At 42.1% G+C, this 18797-nt stretch overlaps 1 protein-coding gene across 1 annotated transcript; it reads left to right on the top strand.

Annotated features, from left to right (window-relative positions):
• The first annotated feature begins 1786 nt into the window (after window positions 1–1786).
• On the top strand, window positions 1787–11633 carry PGRMC1 (progesterone receptor membrane component 1). The gene is given in 5 exon segments (XM_075068423.1): window positions 1787–1820; window positions 2080–2180; window positions 2182–2418; window positions 5021–5174; window positions 8633–11633. Coding segments are annotated over 5 exon segments (630 nt in total). The 3' UTR covers window positions 8737–11633.
• The last annotated feature ends 7164 nt before the right edge of the window (window positions 11634–18797 follow it).

Below are 18797 nucleotides of genomic sequence, written 5' to 3'. Positions count from 1 at the left end.
AGGCTAGTTCTCTGTTGCTGAACAGCTTGTAAAATGCACCCTCAGAACTATCACTTGTGCATTGTTCTTTCATATAACAAAAGGGTGAACACATGGGACCAACCCCACATAGAAGCGGGTATGCAGGTGTATTTGGATTCTCTTTAGTAAATACTATTCAGATCATTCATTTTTCAAGCAGATGATCAAAAATGCACATGCCCAAGCTTAAGCCAGTGGAAAAAAAGCTCTTCTATCAGATTAAATGCTAGGAAATGTATAGAAATAATCTCTGAGTCTTACTAATAGACTAACTATGGAGCTTCATGATGGGTTGTAATAAAACAATCCATGCTCCACTTGTGGTTACTCTGTATGTAAGGTCACATTTCTGTATTTCAGTGCGCACAACAGCAGACATACAAAGTGCCTTTCCACTTCACCAATTCAATTTGAAAAGAATGAGCAGATATTTTGCATTGTTTTGTGAAGCAATTGCAATTTGATGGCTGCTAAATCATATTACAGGGCTCTCTGATGAAACTCTAATTGTGAGCATCTATGAAATCTAATTTATTCATTATGGCTAGAGACTAAGGTGATGTTCTAAAATACAGCATGAGCTATGCAGAAAACATTAGTGTGCTCACAACACCATCTAGTGTTCATTTTTGGTAATGTAGCTAAAAAATCCCTCTAGTCTAGGCCCAATCTCAACCCCTCTTCCTGCTTCTCTTTCCCATCATTGCTAAGAGCAAAATAAACCTCAACATCTGAAGTGATGATATGACATGAATAGCATTGTGGTGGGGCAATTACATCACGTCTTTTAAAAAGTATGGTACAGTTATTGGAGATATTGACACTTTAGTGTATGGCAAAGTTCAACACAATGTTTTCAGCTACCCTCAAACATGAAAGTTCCTTTGACTGCAAATATCCTAATTAACTATATATCCAATTTGGGATGTGCCTCTTATGTTTTATTGGCAGATACTAAAATAATATGGGGGAGAAGTTTTGAATGTGTTCAAGGGATTGTTGTCCTCTGCTAGAAGCAGGAATGTTGTAGAAAAAGCAGGAGGGAGGGGGAGGATTGAAGAAACTAGCAAGAAAAATAATTGATCCGTTGCTTAAGGACACTAAAATGAAAAAAGATAAAATGAATAAAAATCATCTTGTAGTAAAGATTGTAAACTCTGATCCTGCAAACCCATATATGCTTAACTTTACTACTGAGTAGCCCAATGACAACCTTAAGTCTGGCATTCTCTGAGTGCTTGGCTTTGTAACCTTAATATAGTTTTTGGTGTGTAATTACCTACATTGCAGTAGCACCTAGAGCCCCTGCCCCACATCTTCCCATCCCTGCTCTGCCCCAGTCCTGCCCCCACTCCACCCCTTCTCCTGAGCTACGACTTCGGGGAAGGTAGCCGGGGTAGGGTGTGCCCTGCCCTCACCGGGTGGTGGGAAGTGGTGCCACCTGGTCCCAGCCTGCTCCACCGGTGAGTGATGGGGAATGGTTTTCTCCCCACCCCCGCCTGCTCCTTCCCTCCACAGACCTTGGGCACAGCCCCACCGCCCCGTGGAGGCCTGGGGCTGCGTAGGTCACCACAATGTCTAGGATGTGTGTGTAAAATAGGTGCCTTTTAAGAACTAGCCCCAAACAGCAGGACTATCCCTATAAAATCGGGAATTCTGGTCCCCCTACCACAGAGCAGCCCACTGCGGGGGGAAGGGGGCAGAACGACACCAGGAGCCAGCATTGCTCAGCAGCCCAGGGTGGCATTTGGCCCTGAGGCTGGCCATGGGGCGAGCAGACAGTGGTGGTGGGAGGACGAGTAGGCGCCTCTATAAGACAAAACCCCGAAAGCCAGGCCAGCTGCTGGGCTTTAGTGGCCCGAGCAGGCGAGTGCCGAAAATTCCGCCTGTATGCCTCCAGCCCAGCCCCTGGCCAACCCGGAGCGTCTGGCGCCTGGCTAGCTCAGGGCCCCCGGCGCGCCGGCCGCCTCGGGCGCTGAAGCCGCAGGTCCCTCCTCCCTTGGCGGGGCGGGGCGCCCCCGCTGGCGCTGCTCCGCCCCGTCCCCGCCGGCCGCTCAGGAGGCAGCCCGGCGAGCCGCGGAACCAGCCGAGCCCATGGCCCAGAGGAGGAAGCGGAGAGCGGCGGGCTCCTGCTGGAGATCCTTTGAAGCTCGCCGCTTCAACCTGAGCCTGCTGGGCCTCTGCCTCTCCTGCTTCTACCAATTCTGCGGGCGAGCGGCCCCCGCAGCCCAGCCCGACGACGCCGAGCGCCGCCGCCGCCCAAGCTCAGCGCCGCGACTTCACCCTTTGGCGCAGCTGCGGCCCTACGACGCGGGGTGCAGGACCGCATCCTCATGGCCATCAACGAGCAAAGTCTTCGACGTTGAGCCGCGCCAGGAGTTCTACGTGGGCCCGGTGGCTGGCTGGGGGGCGGGGGGAAGGTGACCTAGGGGCAATTGGGGGGAAGGAGCTGTGCGGCGGAGGCGGAGGAGGATGTGGAGACAAGCTGGGGTGCAGTGGGGGACCAGGGAAGGTGCTGGGATGTAGTGTGTGGGGGAGTGCAATGGGGACCAGGGTACGAGCTGGGGTGCAGGGGGGACCAGGGGACGAGCTGGGGTGTAGTGTGAGGGGGAGGTTGTTGTCGGGACGAGCTGGGGTGCAGGGGGGACCAGGAGGGGTGCTCGTGTGTAGTGTGGGGGAGAGGGGTGCAGTGGAGGAGAGGTGGAGGTGCAGTGGGGGTGAGGAGAGGCTCTGGGCAGCAGTGTGGGGGAGAGGCCTTGGATGTGGTTGCAGTGTTGGACTCTGTCTCTCACCGTATGTTCCCATCTCCCTAGCCGACATCCCCAACCCTTCCTCCCTGCTGCTGCTGCTTGTTTGTTGTTTCCCTGTGTAACTGGCAGATCCGGTCTGTGCAGGGGATTATACTGAGAGGGGGAGAGGCCCATCTGTGCTCTGTCTGGAGTTTAGAAGCCCAGCCCCTCACCCAATTCCCAGGGCCTGACTGAACACAACCCAGATCACTGCCTTCCTCTGCAGTTGCAGTGGGTGTAGTAAATTACACAACGCTCAGTGCCTCTTCCCAGAGCACAGGAGACTCCTAGATAACAAGACAAAACTACTGTTATGGGGGCCCCCACGGGCCAAAATAAAAGGCAGTGGTGGTCTCTAAGGGGGAAAGTACCCCACCCCAGGGCTTTGCAACATATGCTGTCTGCTGGACTTCGGGCAGCTATCAATTTAGAACTGGATTCCCTGCACAACACATTTAGGGTGGTGGGGGGAATGCTCTTTATTAATACTTAATCTCTCTAGTCTCCTATTTGAAAAACACTTTTGCTTCTGAGCGGCTCTGGGCTTGGGTTGTCTTTAAAATTGGTGAATTTATGCTTAATTGGAGGCATACCAGTACAACTCAAGTTGGGAGCTAGTCCTGCAGCTCCTACTCACCTAAACTAATTGGCATACTCAGGGCTCCTCCTGTGAGTAAAGGTTTACTTGTATCATCAGGGTACAGAACCAAGCCTTTTTGTTGCGTACACTCAGAGTATATCTGCTTCTTTCACTTTATTTTGATCTTTTTTTGTCAAGATCCATGCACATTTACAGTAATCTTTAAATGATGATACTGATAGAGCAGGCAGTTTTGTTCACCTGGCACAAGATTTCCTTTGTAAAGCCATAGATGGCAGCCCATGAAATCTTTTGTTGATTTCATCATTACATTCCCTTTTTGGTGGAAATAGTTCTATTATTATTTAGTATTTATAATATAGTAACAGAAGTTAGAGTTATTTTTTTGATAGTTGTTTCCAATCCCAATGACAGCCCCACTTGTGCTGTTCAGACACATGCAAAGATGATCCGTGCCCCATAGGGTGGGTGGGTGTGTGTGTGTGTAAAGATGAGTAGGGTTTTAAGTTCTGGAACAGTCAGGTAAGATAATGATTGATTTGGATGTGTGGTTCTCTATCAGCATAGAGCTATAAAAAACCTACTTGTGAGTTACATCTTGGAACATGAGAGGCTGTATACCATGTCTAATTTATTAATGTAGTCATGAAATTGGGTCTCTGTATGAAAAGGAAAGTGATTCCATTTAGTGGAACTCTGAAAAGGCTTCTTCTCCCCAGTGCAGGTGGGCACAGCCTCTAAAGTAACCAGATTTTGGTGTTTCAGCTCTCTTAAGAGGCATTAATGTATCATTGGAACATGTGCTATCTCAAATTTTCTGTTACTTCTGTACAGATAAAACATTCTGCTTACTATTGCAAATAAGTTAATGATTGAGGAAGTTTACCAGCACTCCCTCTTGATAAGATACTTCTGACCCACTGTGACAGGTACACATCGGTCCCTTGGGATTATTATGAAACGTGCATTTTGTGTAAATTTTTTTATCTTTACTAGGCACCCAATTCCAGCCTGATCACTATCCTTGGAGTAGTGTCAGTCAAGATTCTCCTCCATATCTCAAGCCAACTAATCATCTTTCAGGTCCTTCTTCTTTCATGGGTCAACTCTCTTAGCCAGAAGGATTTGTCAGAAAGCCATACCCTTGCCTGGCACTCCATCTCCTCAGACTTCTGAATCCTTCCTCCTTTCACATAACTAACTCCTGTTAGCTGTCTTTACAGGTGCCACCCATATGCCTCAGGTTTGCTCCAGGAAAGCCATTTGCTTCTTGTCATCTCCTTCTGGATAGCTCCCTTTCGCTATGCCCTCTGCACACCAGCAGTTGTCTCCTCTTCCTAATGTCCCAGCATGCTCAGTATCTGCTTTAGTGATTCTGTTTTCTTGTAGCATTTCTTATTTTTGTTTTCTGGGGGTTTTGGGTGTGTAGGTACTAGAAAATATCTGGCTCGCTATTACAAGATAGGACAAATTTTACAATACAAACCTTATTTGGGGATTTCTACATAAGGTTCAAGTCAGGAGATCAGCATGTTATTTGGTTCTTGGTACGTGGTCCCCAAAGAAACAGCAATGTAATAATTACCCCAACATTTTTTATTGTAAAGAGGGCCCATATGGAATTTTTGCTGGAAGGGATGCATCCAGAGGTCTTGCCACATTCTGTCTGGATAAGGAGGCTCTGAAGGATGAATATGATGACCTGTCTGATCTCAACGCTACGCAGCAAGAGACCCTGAGAGACTGGGAGTCGCAGTTCACTTGTAAGCAATTTCAAATACACTCTCAGTGAAGTAGCTCTAGCTTCTGTGTCTAATGGTGGAAGACGTTCAATAGGCTGTATCAAATGTCTAAGAGACAAAGTGGGTGAGGTTAATATTATTTGTTACACCAACTTCTGATGGGGAAAGACATAAACTTAGGAAGAGGCCTTCTTCTTAAGGTCTGGCCCACACCTAAAGAAGAGTTGTGTAAGCTCAAAAGGTCTCTCACTAACAGAAGTTGATCCAATAGAAGATACTGCCTCATCCATCTTGTGTCTCTAATATCCTGGCTGCAAACAAACTTCTATTTGAAAATATTGTACTGTTTGTTGTAACACTTAAGTTTTCTAATACTGAAAGATTAGAGGAAAAAAGTCAGTTTCCTCAATTTGAGTGGTAGCTTTTTATCTGGTTTTGGTTTTTTGCAGAGAGAGAGAGAAGAGATTAAACCACTTTTTCAAATAGTAAAATGTGACTGTAAAACTACCAAAAACAAATTGGCAGGGAATGAAACAGCTTTTAACTTCTTAATTAACCTGGTTGCATATAGAGGGTGTTCCTGTAAGGCAGTTAAATTTAGTTGACGCTGTATGGCAGCATTCTGTTTTTCTAACATCCTGAAGAATTAAGGAAGCTTACTTCAGGAAAACTGGATGTTTTCCCCTTGGTACTCCTTGTTTCTCCTATTCTTATTTAAGCATTTACAAAACAAGGTTCGGAGAAGTAAAATTTTCAGAAGCTTCTAAGCGACCTGCAGAAGCCTATGTTGTGTTTTCAAAAAAAAATTTAAGCGCCTTTTGAATACTGAGTGAAATTAATAAATTCTGTATATGTCAAATTAACTATGCAGCATTACTCAGGAATAGCAGCCCCAGAATTTGGGGAGATGGACTGCCCTATGCTCACATCTGGAGACTTAGCTGCTTTAAACGTATTTTGTGGCCATTCGCTTTTCTTGTCTATTCAGGCTTGGATATAAATATACAATGATCTAAAAAATCTGGGCAATATTCTCTCTTCTGTTTTGAACTAGGGGTCACCAAATGAAATGAATTGGCAGCAGGTTTAAAACAAAAGGAAGTATTTCTACATACAACGCACAGTTCACCTTTGCCAGAGGGTGTTGTGAAGGTCAAGACTATAAGAGGGTTCCAAAAAGAACTAGATAAGTTCATGGAGGATAAGTCCATCAATGGGTATTAGCCAGGCTGGGCAGGAATGGTGTTCCTAGCCTCTGTTTGCCAGCAGCTGGGAATGTGCGACCAGGAATGGGTCACTTAATTATTACCTGTTCTGTTCATTCCCTCTGGGGCACCTGGCACTGGCCACTGTCAGAAGACAGGACACTAGGGGAGATGGACCTTTGGTCTGATCCAGTACTGCTGTGCTTATATTTTGTTTTGCAGCTCTTTATTTTAAAAGTTTCCAGTGTAAATATAGCTGCTCTGTGGTCCAGGTTTTTGTTTACTATTTAAAAAGAAAAAATGAAACTTTGTAGGTTGGAAACTGCGCAGCTAGCTTCTTATTCCCATGAGTTTGATATTATATAATGATGAAGAATATTAACTGCACAACACTTAACCTGGGTTTCTAGACCAGGAAAATGCTATTGTTGGTTGTTGTTGTTTTCATTTACATAAAACAGACTGTAAATGTTATTTATATAACAAGCATTTCAGTAAGAAACATATATAATGGAAATCCCATATACTCTTGGTCTAGATAATATGACCATTAAAGTTTACTAGAAGTTTGGCTGCATGAAGTCTAGAACTTCAACTGATTCAGTGTTCCTCCTATTACACTGGTATAACATACAGTACTTAACAAATGAATGTGGCATATAACCCTTAAGTCTTAAGATACCTACATTCAGACAATTTGAAGTGCGATTTGGCTTTTCTTTCACAGCTGTGGTTTCTGACATGCTCATTGATAGCATGGTCTTCACACCAGAGAACTATACAAACTTTACGTTAAGCAGTCAGTCTGGGGTCAGACGTAGACAAGACATTTTCATCATGATCAACTTGTGAAGTCAATAACTTTCATATGTTCCTGTTGTATGTTGCGTATATCGTGTTTCTGTCAAGGGGCTTTCTAAAGAGTACATGTGAAAATACGCTATTTAGTGTGCCTAAATGTAATGAAGTCCTTTTTAAAAGAAAGAGTTGAAAAGGAAATAATCCTCTTGGGGTAAAAACCTTTAATTGGAATTAAAATAAATGTAGACAAGGATCTTTTTCCATAGTATCATTTCCCCTAGTCACAAATAATCGATATTATTTATTATAATAAATTATTATTATTATTATACAGAAATGTATTTTTTTGTGCAATGGGAATTAAAAGTGGGCTTGTTTTTGTTTTTTTAATTGAGTGCCCAACATGAAGAGCTAAGTTTTCCCCAGATAATGCTATTGTTTTTTTTTGCTCCTAACTTGCTATTTTGGGAAACCTCCTCATGTAGACGCAGCTGCTGTTTTGACTCTCGTGCTGTCTTGAATAAAGCTGTTAATCATGCCACATTGAATGGTGGTTTTAGAAGTGTGTCATAGACACCAGAATTACGCTACCATATGTGTGACCAAAAAGCAGCATTTAAATCAGTCTTTCCAGGAGTGAAGTGTTAGTACTTTAACAACTGCACTGTAGTTCCCAAACTTCTAGCAGATTATGCAAATATTTGCCTTTAAATGCATATAATTTTAAAATATAATATAGCAGGGAGTATTGTAAGAGATTTCTCTTCACTTGCTAAAGGGCTTTGCTGATCTGAAGAGCTGTGCTTCATAACCTTCCTCCTTATGCATATGTCTTACTACTTTAAATGTTTCACAAGGAAATATCTAACAGGAATAAGGCTTGTCTGGGTGCATAGTAGGAGAATTCCTATAGTGCCATCTCTAATGCAGGTGGGAAGAACATTTTTCCTGTTTCCCAGTGCCTGTTCACACCATGAATCTCTGAAAATATAAACCCTTCAAGGTTTTCTTGACGTTCTCTAAGAACACTCTCAGGATGCTAGCTTCCAGAACTGCATACACAAGTGTAATTGCAGGGGGGCTGTTCTTTCCCACTCACGCCCCCCCCCCCCCAAGTGGTGGTTTAATTTCTTCACTGTTTTAGTTGGCTCCCTTTGAACATGAGACCTTGAAACTGAGAACGCCATGGGTAACAAAAGTGTCCATGAATGTCACTCCTGGTTTTGGCAAAAGGAGAATTGTATGGTTTGCATTTATTTTTTTCCATTTCTCACATAAATACCACCTGTTATGACAGTAGTAATAGTTTGGCAAGTCAGTCACTTTCGTCAGTGTGCAAAACAAATGTAGAATTCGTGGTTCTTGATTTTTAATGTTAATGCTATGTTAACCACTGTTGCTTCTTTAGTGAAAACATTAGGTTGAACAAGGTAAAGGAATGATCTGTATTCTGTGCTTTTTCTCAATTTACAGTTAAGTATCACTACGTTGGCAAACTGCTGAAGGAAGGAGAGGAACCCACTGTATACTCAGATGAAGAAGACAAAGAAGATGCTAAAGATCAAAAGAAAGACTAGAGAATGCAGTGAGGAACAATATTTTTGTATCTAAAAAGACCATTTGTAACATTCCAGTTCTGTTTTACAAGTTGTAACATCAACAGTAGTTAGAAAAGGTACAGACTTGCTGTGAATTGGATTGCTTTTAAAACCTTTCTTAATCTAAATTTACCGGTAACATAAACAAGATTAAATTTCTTCCATAAAAACTGCATGACCTAACATTCTGTAGGACCAAAAGCACCAGGACAGTGCAAAAATGAACTGCAACTTTGTACTAAGAAGTTATTTCTGTTTTTCTTTCATCAGAGTAGGTTGAAATAAAAAAAAATCTTTTATTTAATGGCTAAGGCCCCAATCCTGCAAAACTTAAGCATAAGAGTAACTTTACACATTTGAGTAGTTATTCTACACTGAATTCAATGGAAGAGTTTGCAGGATCTGGGCTTTAGATTATAATTTCTCTGAGGCAGGGACCATGTCCATAAAGCATCATACCTATCTATGGTGCTATATAAATAATTTAAAGGTAGATAAAACTGACATTTTAAAAAGATTCCCCACAAGCCTATAGGGGAATCACTGAACATGAATGCTTTTTAAAAAAATCCTCTTTTGTTCAGAGAGGCTATATGATTTTTAGGTACTCATATCATTCTTCAAGGATTGATGAACGGCTAAGCTAATTCCCAACTCGTGTAGACACGTGTGTTTAAAAATAGCAGTGTGGCCACAGTGGCTCAGGCTTGCCATCTGAGGACAACCCCATCAAAGATCCTAGGTATGTATTTGAGTAGCTAGCCTCAGTCGCTCTCCATGCCATGGCAGCCATGTTATTTTAGCATGCTAGCTTGATCCAAGCTCCCATGTATGTCTCTACCTGGCACAGAAATACACCCAGTGACAGCGAAGACACACCCCATGTTTATTGACAGCCATGTAACTGGATTAATGATATTTGTTGTGTTTACCTCTAAAGCATATCTGAAATGTTACAAAAGTTTTTTGATATTGATTATAAGTTAGACCTCCCACCTAGAGAGGGGCATGACTCAGCTATGACTACTGTTCGTTCACTTTTCCTCTTAGCAAAACTTATTCTAGGGACTGACTCCAAAACTTAATCTAGATGAATTTTTTTTTTTATTGGCAAACCTCCTAATGTGGACACAGTTTATGCCAGCAAAAGAGTACTAAAGCTGGTACAGTTCATCTCAGTTCCCAGAACAAAATAAGTTATACCAGCAAAAGCACTTCATTGCCAGTGCAACTGCACCTACACATGCTTTTGCTGGTATAGAAGTGTCATTCTATACGACACCCCTAACTGACGTTACTATACCAGCAAGTTTCTAGGGTGGAGCTGGCTCTAGAATTGTTTTTTAGTGTGTTACTTTGTCTCATAACTCACGTCCAGGGTTGTTTTTTTAGCAGGTTCTTCCTTACTGAGTAATCAAGTTGCATACCAAAAAGGGGAATTGAGAATGTCTTTGCCCAGGGAGGAGGGTCAACATACTGTTAGGACACTTAAGAAATATTTCAGATTGTTAGTGGAAATTTCAAGAAGTTAATGACCCACTGATCTTTCATGGAATGCATTCCTTGTCAAAACACTTTTGCTTGAGTGTTGTGTGTGCTCTGTAGTTCTCCATCGTTCCCTCTCTGTCAGATCCTGCCATTGGATTCAATTAAGCAAGTCCGCATAGGTCCTTGATTTTTAGCTTGTTTCCCTTCTGAGTCCAATAGACCCTGAGTTCATTGGCCTTCAGGTTTCAGGTTACCTATTTACTTAAGGCTGTGCTACAAGAGAGGCATTTTTAGTTGTTTTGTTAAATGTTTTTTTTACCTTAGTTGGTTTTAAACCAGATTGAATATGAGTTTGCAGTAGGCTGACCTTGCAGAACTCTTGCCCACTTGCCTGCCATATGTATGTAATATATATTTTAAGCAAAAGTAATGTTTTAACTCTTCATTAGTACCAGGGCAAAGGGTGGTTAAGTGAGTTTTATACCTAGGCCAGTAAACTTTCAAGACAACATTGCAAATCTACCATAGGCACATTCCTGTACTGAAAAGTTAATAGTGATCTGGTGGCTTAAGCACAGGTCTAGAGTTAGACTTGCTCTGTAATCTTAGCCAGATCACTTTAACTCTATGTGCTCTAGTGTCTCCATTGGTAAAGGAGGCTGATACCTGCTTCACAGGGGATTGAGCCTCGGTTCTTTCATGTAAAGTGCTTAGAGATCCTCTGGAAAGTGCTATAGAAAGGCAAAGTGTTATGTAGTTTTTTTTCAGTGTGGCTTTTTTTTAATCATGAACAGCGTGATGTGTGGTGCTGCTACAGTGTACTTTGAATGAAAACCAGCTCCATGAGAGCTCAAGCCTCCTACAAAATTCTTTGTTGCCGATGATCCTATTTGCCAGAGCAGCCCATTGTTCTATAAAACTTAGACAGAAAACTTTAGGCAGAGGAGCAGACAGAGCGTAGCTGCTTACACCAAACAAAAAGAGAAACTCTTCCTCAACGAAGCAAAATTGTTCTTAAATAGAAAGTGTTCCATGAGGTGTAGCAGCTTTTGTAAACACCACCTAGTGCATGTGTAAAAATACCTGAGATCGCATGTGTTCAGAATGACTGTTTTCAATCCATACTCTGGGAACCACTCTGATTGCATTTGTCTTTTTGTAACACTAGGCCTTAAAACAAAGAGTGCAATTGTTAGCACAGGTAGCTTGCTAAAATATTATTATATGAACCATGTAGGGAGGGGCTAGGCTAATGTAAAACTAGTTATGGGTTTGTGTTGCTTTTTTAAGCCCTTTATACTCCTTGTAGACTACTTCTAATGGTTTTACCTCAAATCAGAAAAGTGCTTTTACTTGTTACAGGCAGACAATAAAATTCTTACATAGTGGTGGTATTTCTTTATTTTATCTAAAGGAACCAAATACAACTTTCTAGTCCCTAGCATTCTGAATTTCAGGTATTTATTTAGATATTATTTCCAGTCTCATCTGAACAGGGACAATGCTTAATATACAGTCTCCACTTTGGACACTCCATATTCAACCTTAGCCAGTCTCAGCTGAATGCCTCTGGATGGGGTTTGAAACATACTAATTTTAACTGAACATTTGATTACTGAATGTGCAGTTAACAAGATTGTACTCCAGCACGGCTATAAAACCTGCTTTGCTGTTGCAGATCTACAGTTGTGCACCAAAAAAGCTCAAGTAAGCTTTAACAGTGTATTGCGAAAAAAACATAGAAGTTGAAGGTTTGGATGCCTTCAAATGAGCTTAATGAGATCAACAATTTGTTTCCAAGTGATCTAATGTGCTTCTTATGCTATTGCTAAGATATTAGTAAACCAGGGGCGTGTCCACACTATAATCTTAAGTTAACGTAAGTTAGTAATAACAGCAGTGGCTGATGTCCACCCTACCCTCCTTCAGTCGGTGGTACGTGTACTCATCAGGAGCACTTTCATCAGCGGAAGAGGGGCAGTGTGGGAGACTGAAAGCCAGTACTCTCAGCTCCACCCAAATCCCTGCCAGGAGCCCAGGTGCTCCCTGGGCTTCTTGCCTTCCTGCTCCCAGCTGGGGTTTCTCACTTCCAGGGGGGAGATCCAGGCCCGGAGTCCAGTCGGCTGCCATGCTTCCAGCAGGGAATCAAGAGCCTGCAGGGGGAGCCAGGCTCCAAGCTGGGAGCCCCGGGCAGCGTCCCTACCTGCTAAGAGGGGGGAGCCAGGACCCCAGGGGGTAGCAGAGCTCCCAGCAGTGAGTCTGGGGGTCAGCCAAGCTGGGGAGCTGGCTTTAATATATTGCACCTCCAAGCTGGGGAGAATTCTTGTCAATTTCATGGCTCCAGTTATGCCTCTCATGGAGTTCCTTTGGGGTAGGCACTTACAGCAGTGGAAGCAAGGCTGTAGGTGTGTACGCTGACTTAGGTCTACAGAAACTGCCTTATGTTGACCTAACTGCAGTGTAGACCAGGTTATACACTTGACTTGTGTATAGGTTAAAGCAAAAATAAAAACCTGTTATCAAATACAAGACAGTGGCCACTGCCCAAAGTGGGTTTTAGAATGTTAAAAATTGCCTGACAGCCCCTAAAAAACCTTCAGGGGCATTGGGGGCTCTTCCACAGCAGGGAGGGGTAGGCAAGTTTTATGTGAAACTCAAGGAAAATAGCAACAATTTAACTAAACCACCAAAAATCAGAATAAACATTGCAAACACAATGTACATGTATACCTCCTCCCCCCAAAACCACTGATTTTTCCCTGATCTGGGCTCTCAGCAGCTGTTAACAAGCCTCTTCACAGCTGTGCCAACATCTCAGGCTGGCTCACCTGTAAAGATGAGTTTCCAGTTCTAGGCTGTCTGGTTAATATAAACTTTAGGCAGAGCTGACAGGATTGATGTGTGTAACTCCCTGCTCTGGCATCAGTGCTTGCCCAGCTCAGAAGCTGCACTGGGCCTATTAATTTCCTCAATTTGAACTTCACCCTTTTTAGAGTTCAAATGCAAAAAACATTATTTTGGCTTTAATATATTGCACCTCCAAAATTAACTCCCCATCTTTGCTCCATTATTTCTTGTATGGGAGAACCTTTGAGTTCAACCCGTGGCTGCATGTAAGACCCTTTTGAGTAATATTCCTAAATTGTGTACGTTAAACAGAAAAACATTCTACATGTGTCAATTCACATGTGCCAAAATCCCAGCATGGGAGTATCTGCAACAAAATTATAAAACCTTCTGAATGGTGACATACATGAGAACAAGCTTTGTGACTAGCATCCTAGGAATGTAATATACTGTCTGTGAACAGCAGTTTGGTCTAGGACTGGATGCAGAGACCTGACTTACTGACTCTCTTTAGATCCTTCCACAAGTCACGTAACACTTGTGCTTCAGTTGTCATGTCTATAAAATGGAGCTGATACCCTCACTCTGTAAAGTGCTTTGAGGACATAAGCTCTTATTTAAGTAAGAACTGATCTGCAAAATGAAGGCAATTCAACAGAAGGAAAAAAATATACAGTGTGCTAGGGGTCAGGTACCACTTCTAGTAAAGCCGATGCCTGTTGTAAGAAATAAAGGGATGGTCTAAAATTTTGGCAGGGTAGGGGAGAGGAGGGACGGGAGAATTGCTTCATAAAATGGCTGATGTTTTCTCTTGATAAACACAGGGCTAGGGGAGATGGACAAACTATATCTGCATTGGCTGTGGCTTAATCCCCTTTTCCAACTATCACCAACTACTGTGACTAAGCACTAAGAAGCACACTCGGTAGTTGAACAGATTTCAGATTAACAGAGCATCAAGTGCAGATTAGCAGTTGTGGAGTCTTTCCAATGATCACCTGTCTGAACTGTCAGGGAACGGGGACAGAATTGCTGTGGGCATGTATAATACACAGAGAGCTGTAGAATTCTGGAAAAAGAAAAACCTACCTATTCTCATCTCCAAGCAGCCTTGGTTCACTAGCAGCTGCTCTGTAAGGGCCATAAGCCTCCAAAGGCTTTGAATCTACGCCTTAACTAATTAGCTGTAAGTAGGGATTACTTTAAGTTCTCTAATTATGTAAGAAGGTATGCTTCAGTAATGAATGGTCACAGCAAACATTATGTAAGCAGTCACACAAGACTGAGGTGGGGCTGAAAGTCTCCATGTTTATGCATTGTTTGGCTTTTTTAAAAAAAAAATCTATACAATGAACGGGGATTTATATCTGAATCCTTAAATTTACTAGATCTTCCAGTACATTGTGTGCTATGAATTCAGTTTGTAACCTGCTACCCTTCAGCATTTTGCCCCACATGCTCTTGTACTCTGTACGCACAATTTGATACCAGTTTGTTTGTTAAATCAACAGAAAGTGGCAGTCTGAATGCAAGGCAAATGTTTGTCAAATGGTCAGTCATGTGGAGAGGACCTGGATTAGGCCTTCCCTCGTTTCTACTAAGCCTAAGCCAACCCAGAGCGTGATTGTTAAATCATTGATAAAGAAATCTTGCCAGTCATTTTTACATTAGTCATTTAGAGACAAGTGGGGAAATTTATGTAAAGTTTTGGCTTGTAAATGGGTGCTAAATGAGAACAAATGCCACAGCCATTGTTAACCTCACTTCCTAGATATGACTAAGTTTTCCCTTTTTCAAACAAGTGGCACCTTGGTGCTTTTTCACACCTCTAGGCCTCCTTGCTTTCACATTTTTGTTCAATACCTAGGCCACTCCCCACAAGGGGGACATGATCACTTTACTGGGAAAAATGAAGGTAAAGGTTAAATTCTCTATGGATTCACATATCTTTGAGCCATGTTACATCCTATCAGAGCTAGTACAAAAGTTAAAGGAGAGCAGAAATGGAGTAAAAATAACACTATTCTTAGTTCATATTTCTTGGTTTTAAAATAGACAGTGGTGTCTTGCAGCTTTATCAGTCCTAGGGCAGTAGACAGACAAGCTAGGTGAGGCAACAGCTTCTGCCTGATCAACTTTTGTTGGTGCGGGTGACAAAGGTTTTGAATTTCCACAGAGCTCTTCTTCATGGCTAGGAAATTAAGGGTATGTTTACACTACCCGCCGGATTGGCAGGTAGTGAGTGGTTTATTGGGTATCGATATATCGCGTCTCAACTTTGTAATCAATTGCCCTGGTGAATGAATGAGGCATGACTGAGGAAGGCATGGAATGCACCACGTCCAGACAGCTGCAACCCTTGGCGAGGGGATGGGAGCCAGACCAGATCAGGTGAACAGGTCAGTCACTCACTCCTCGCTCCCCTCCTCAGCCCCCTACCCTCCCGGCTCGCCTCCTCAGCCCCCATTACCCGCCCGCTTGCTGCCACTGCCCGTCCACTTGCCTCTTCACCGTCTGCCACTGCCCACCCGCCTCTTCAGCCTCCCCCCCACCTGCCTACTCACCCCCATGGGCCACACAGTGAGCACACCTACTCACCCCCCACGGGCCGTACAGTGAACCCCCGCAGGCCACATGTTGTGCAGGCCTGACGTAGCTGAAGTTGCGTATCTTACATCACCCCTGCCCCCTAGCATAGACTAGGCCTACCTGAGTGTCCCAGGTAAATACAAGGTGGAGCAGATTTAGCAGTGACGCTTTGAGCTAGGTTCCCAGACATGAAGACAAATTCCATGTAAATGCGAAAGTGTCTCTCTCTTGCCAACAAAAATTGGTCCAATAAAAAATATTCCTTCACCCACCCAAATGCATTTTAAAAACCAATTTTAATTGTCTCTGTTTCACCTGCTGCCTTGCTGTACCATAATATGCAGCAACTGCTGGAAATTTAAACTGATAATTCAAGTAGAGCTGTCCAAGAGTGGTAAGTGGGGGTTTGCAGAAGACAGGTTCTGTCACTTCTCCTCACTTAGCGTGTAGCTGAACAGCAGCTCTCCAGCTGAGGAGCTGAGTCCTGCAAAGAGGTTACAGTACAGGTGGAGAGCAGCTATCCGCTTGGTCCCTGAGTGCTCCAGTCACAGCTTTGCAGGTGTTTGGCAGAATCACACTAAGCATTTTTGTCCTTCAGGTTTATTGAACTCCCTATCCCAAATCACATTATTTACGTATCAAACACGTGGTGGTTTTGGTACGTGACTAGCTTTATTTCAAAGCAACCTGGGCAAGTGTGTAATGGGCTTGGTTCATTTCCACTTCTAAAAAGGGCCTGATCGACAATCCCCACTGACTTTACCCTTTCAGGATTTGACCTTAAGCACACCTGAGGCACAATGCACTACCCAGTTATTGTGTAACATGGTGTATTAGCCTTAAACTGGGTTACGACCTAGCAAACGCATTTTAGGCAGCTTAGGGAAGTGCTGAATAGTGGAAACTCCACCTGACTCCAACGGTGAGTGGCAACCCTCAGCATCTAGTCCTTAATGCCCATTTTATAACAGGAGTAGAAGTATTCTAACTACTTCATGCAAGTATCTTACTGAGATTGTAAGCTCTTTGGGGACAGGTTCCATCTTTTTGTTCTGTATAGCGCCTAACAGATTGGGGTCTTAGTATAGATAGGTACCAATGCAATACAAATAACTAACGGAACTAACTGGAATTATGTAAACAACTGCAGTGCATGCCTGATCACTAGCCACCTGAAAGTTACTTTTCATAGTTTAATATATTATACATTAACATTTAAGAGATTTACATAAAGAATAAAATGTATTTTTATTTTAACTTTCATAATTAAGGTATTACATCTTATTCCTGAGCAACATCAATATATAAGTTTAACCAGAAAAACTTTTTTTTAAGTTTAAAGCAAATTCTTAAAAGATTCTGTAGTTATTTTTTACAAAAGCCATGTAAATGAATATAGAGCTATAAAACACATCATGCTGAACAGTCCAAAATACGGAACTACAGGGGCTCAGGTAGTGTGTGTTGGGGACGAAAGGTAAGGAAATTAATAATAAAAAATACATGGGGTAGGATCTAAACAATGCAATCTATAAACTACTAAGGAAAGAGTTTGCTGAAATTATGTCTAAAGTTATTTCATATCTTAATATGATGAAGTAAAACCAATCAGATTGGCATTTTTCATTTTAAAGTGCACATATTACATTTTATTCACTTTATTTGTGTTATTATCTAAATGGAAAATTTCAAATTCAGGATTGGCTTGTTTGTAAATGAATCGAGGTGATGCAAGAAGCAAGAAAAGAATCAGTACATTTATTTGCTTTCAAGTGGGATGACAGCCTGGTGCAAAACCATCAGCAAATTATACTTAAAGAAATATTTAGTTCCAGTTCTAGATAAAGTCACTTCCTTACCTGTAAGTGTGTGAATTGTATAATGCAATATGCATAAGCCTATGCACATAAATAGCCATTTCAGGATCAGTGGGGAAAAAGTTTGCTTTTTGTGGCTGTAAATATTGCATTGAGGAAAAACACTTATGTCACTACAGTGGAACAGAGATATTTACATGGTAAACAATTGCAATAGTTGGTCTTCATTACAACTATATAAAAAGCAAGACAGACAGGGGGCATAAGTTTTCCAAAGTATATAGACAATAGTCTCAGCAAGAAGCTGTCTTCAGACAAAAAGGTGTCATACATAACAGTACTTTGAGTAGCAACCATTTGTCATTGATTACTGGGAACCTGAAAAAGGCACTCGACATATGAACATGTTTTTAACAATAAGAATAGACTGGGGTAAAACCTGGCTTAGAAGGCTGTAGAAGTCACCATTACTGAACGATGCGGTGGGACACGCAATATAACATGAATGAGAACTACAAACATTTTTACTACTACTTTATTAGAGCAGAGGGTACAGATGTGAATGATATGCTATTTAAGGAAGGGAGCGACATCACATTTAGTATCTTGACATGTAATAAATAAAGCACACTAAAATGAAACCTAAAGCAGTAAGTATGTTGGTCTAAATTCAGACCAGAATCTGTTCCATTTCCATCTACATCTTCATGAGGGACTTTGTCCAAAAGCAGCTGTGACTATCTTCTAAATAGAGAGAACTGAATAAATGTAGATATTAGTCCAAGCTTCTAGTCTGCATTTTCACATTATGTCTCCTTGCAGCAGAGATTTATAGAAGTTAGCAACATTTTGAAAATGAAGTCTTCTCTGGGAATTATCTGTAAGCTACCTTGAACTAAGTAGCTGTCTCACTGCTTGTGCCTCCAGAAAGGCGCGTCTTAGAAATCCTGCAAGCAATTTTCACTCTCTATTGAAGGTAACCTTTCATGCTGATGGTCAATATGCTGAAATCATCCCCTTTCATTGTTCATCATGGGAGGTTTGGAATATCCTCCCTCAACATCTCAGGAATGCTAAATCTAGTGGCAGTGTAATGATTTAGATCAGCCCAAGAAAATGTCAAGTTTTCTGGCTCATTCCTAGAATTTTAACTGAATGCTGAGGAACTTTCCCAGTGTAGCTGCTCGGAGAAGGTTAACATGTCCTAGGGTGTATTTTCTCTAATTTAGAAACTTACTGCAAGTTTTCACCTTTTTTTCTTTTTTTTTTCTTTTTTTCTGACAACTGAATTGCAAGGTT

Source organism: Chelonoidis abingdonii, chromosome 8, assembly GCF_003597395.2.
Source record: "Chelonoidis abingdonii isolate Lonesome George chromosome 8, CheloAbing_2.0, whole genome shotgun sequence".
Taxonomy (NCBI): Eukaryota; Metazoa; Chordata; order Testudines; family Testudinidae; genus Chelonoidis; species Chelonoidis abingdonii.
Note: the sequence above shows the minus strand (reverse complement) of the source record. Positions and strands in the feature narration are given on the sequence as shown.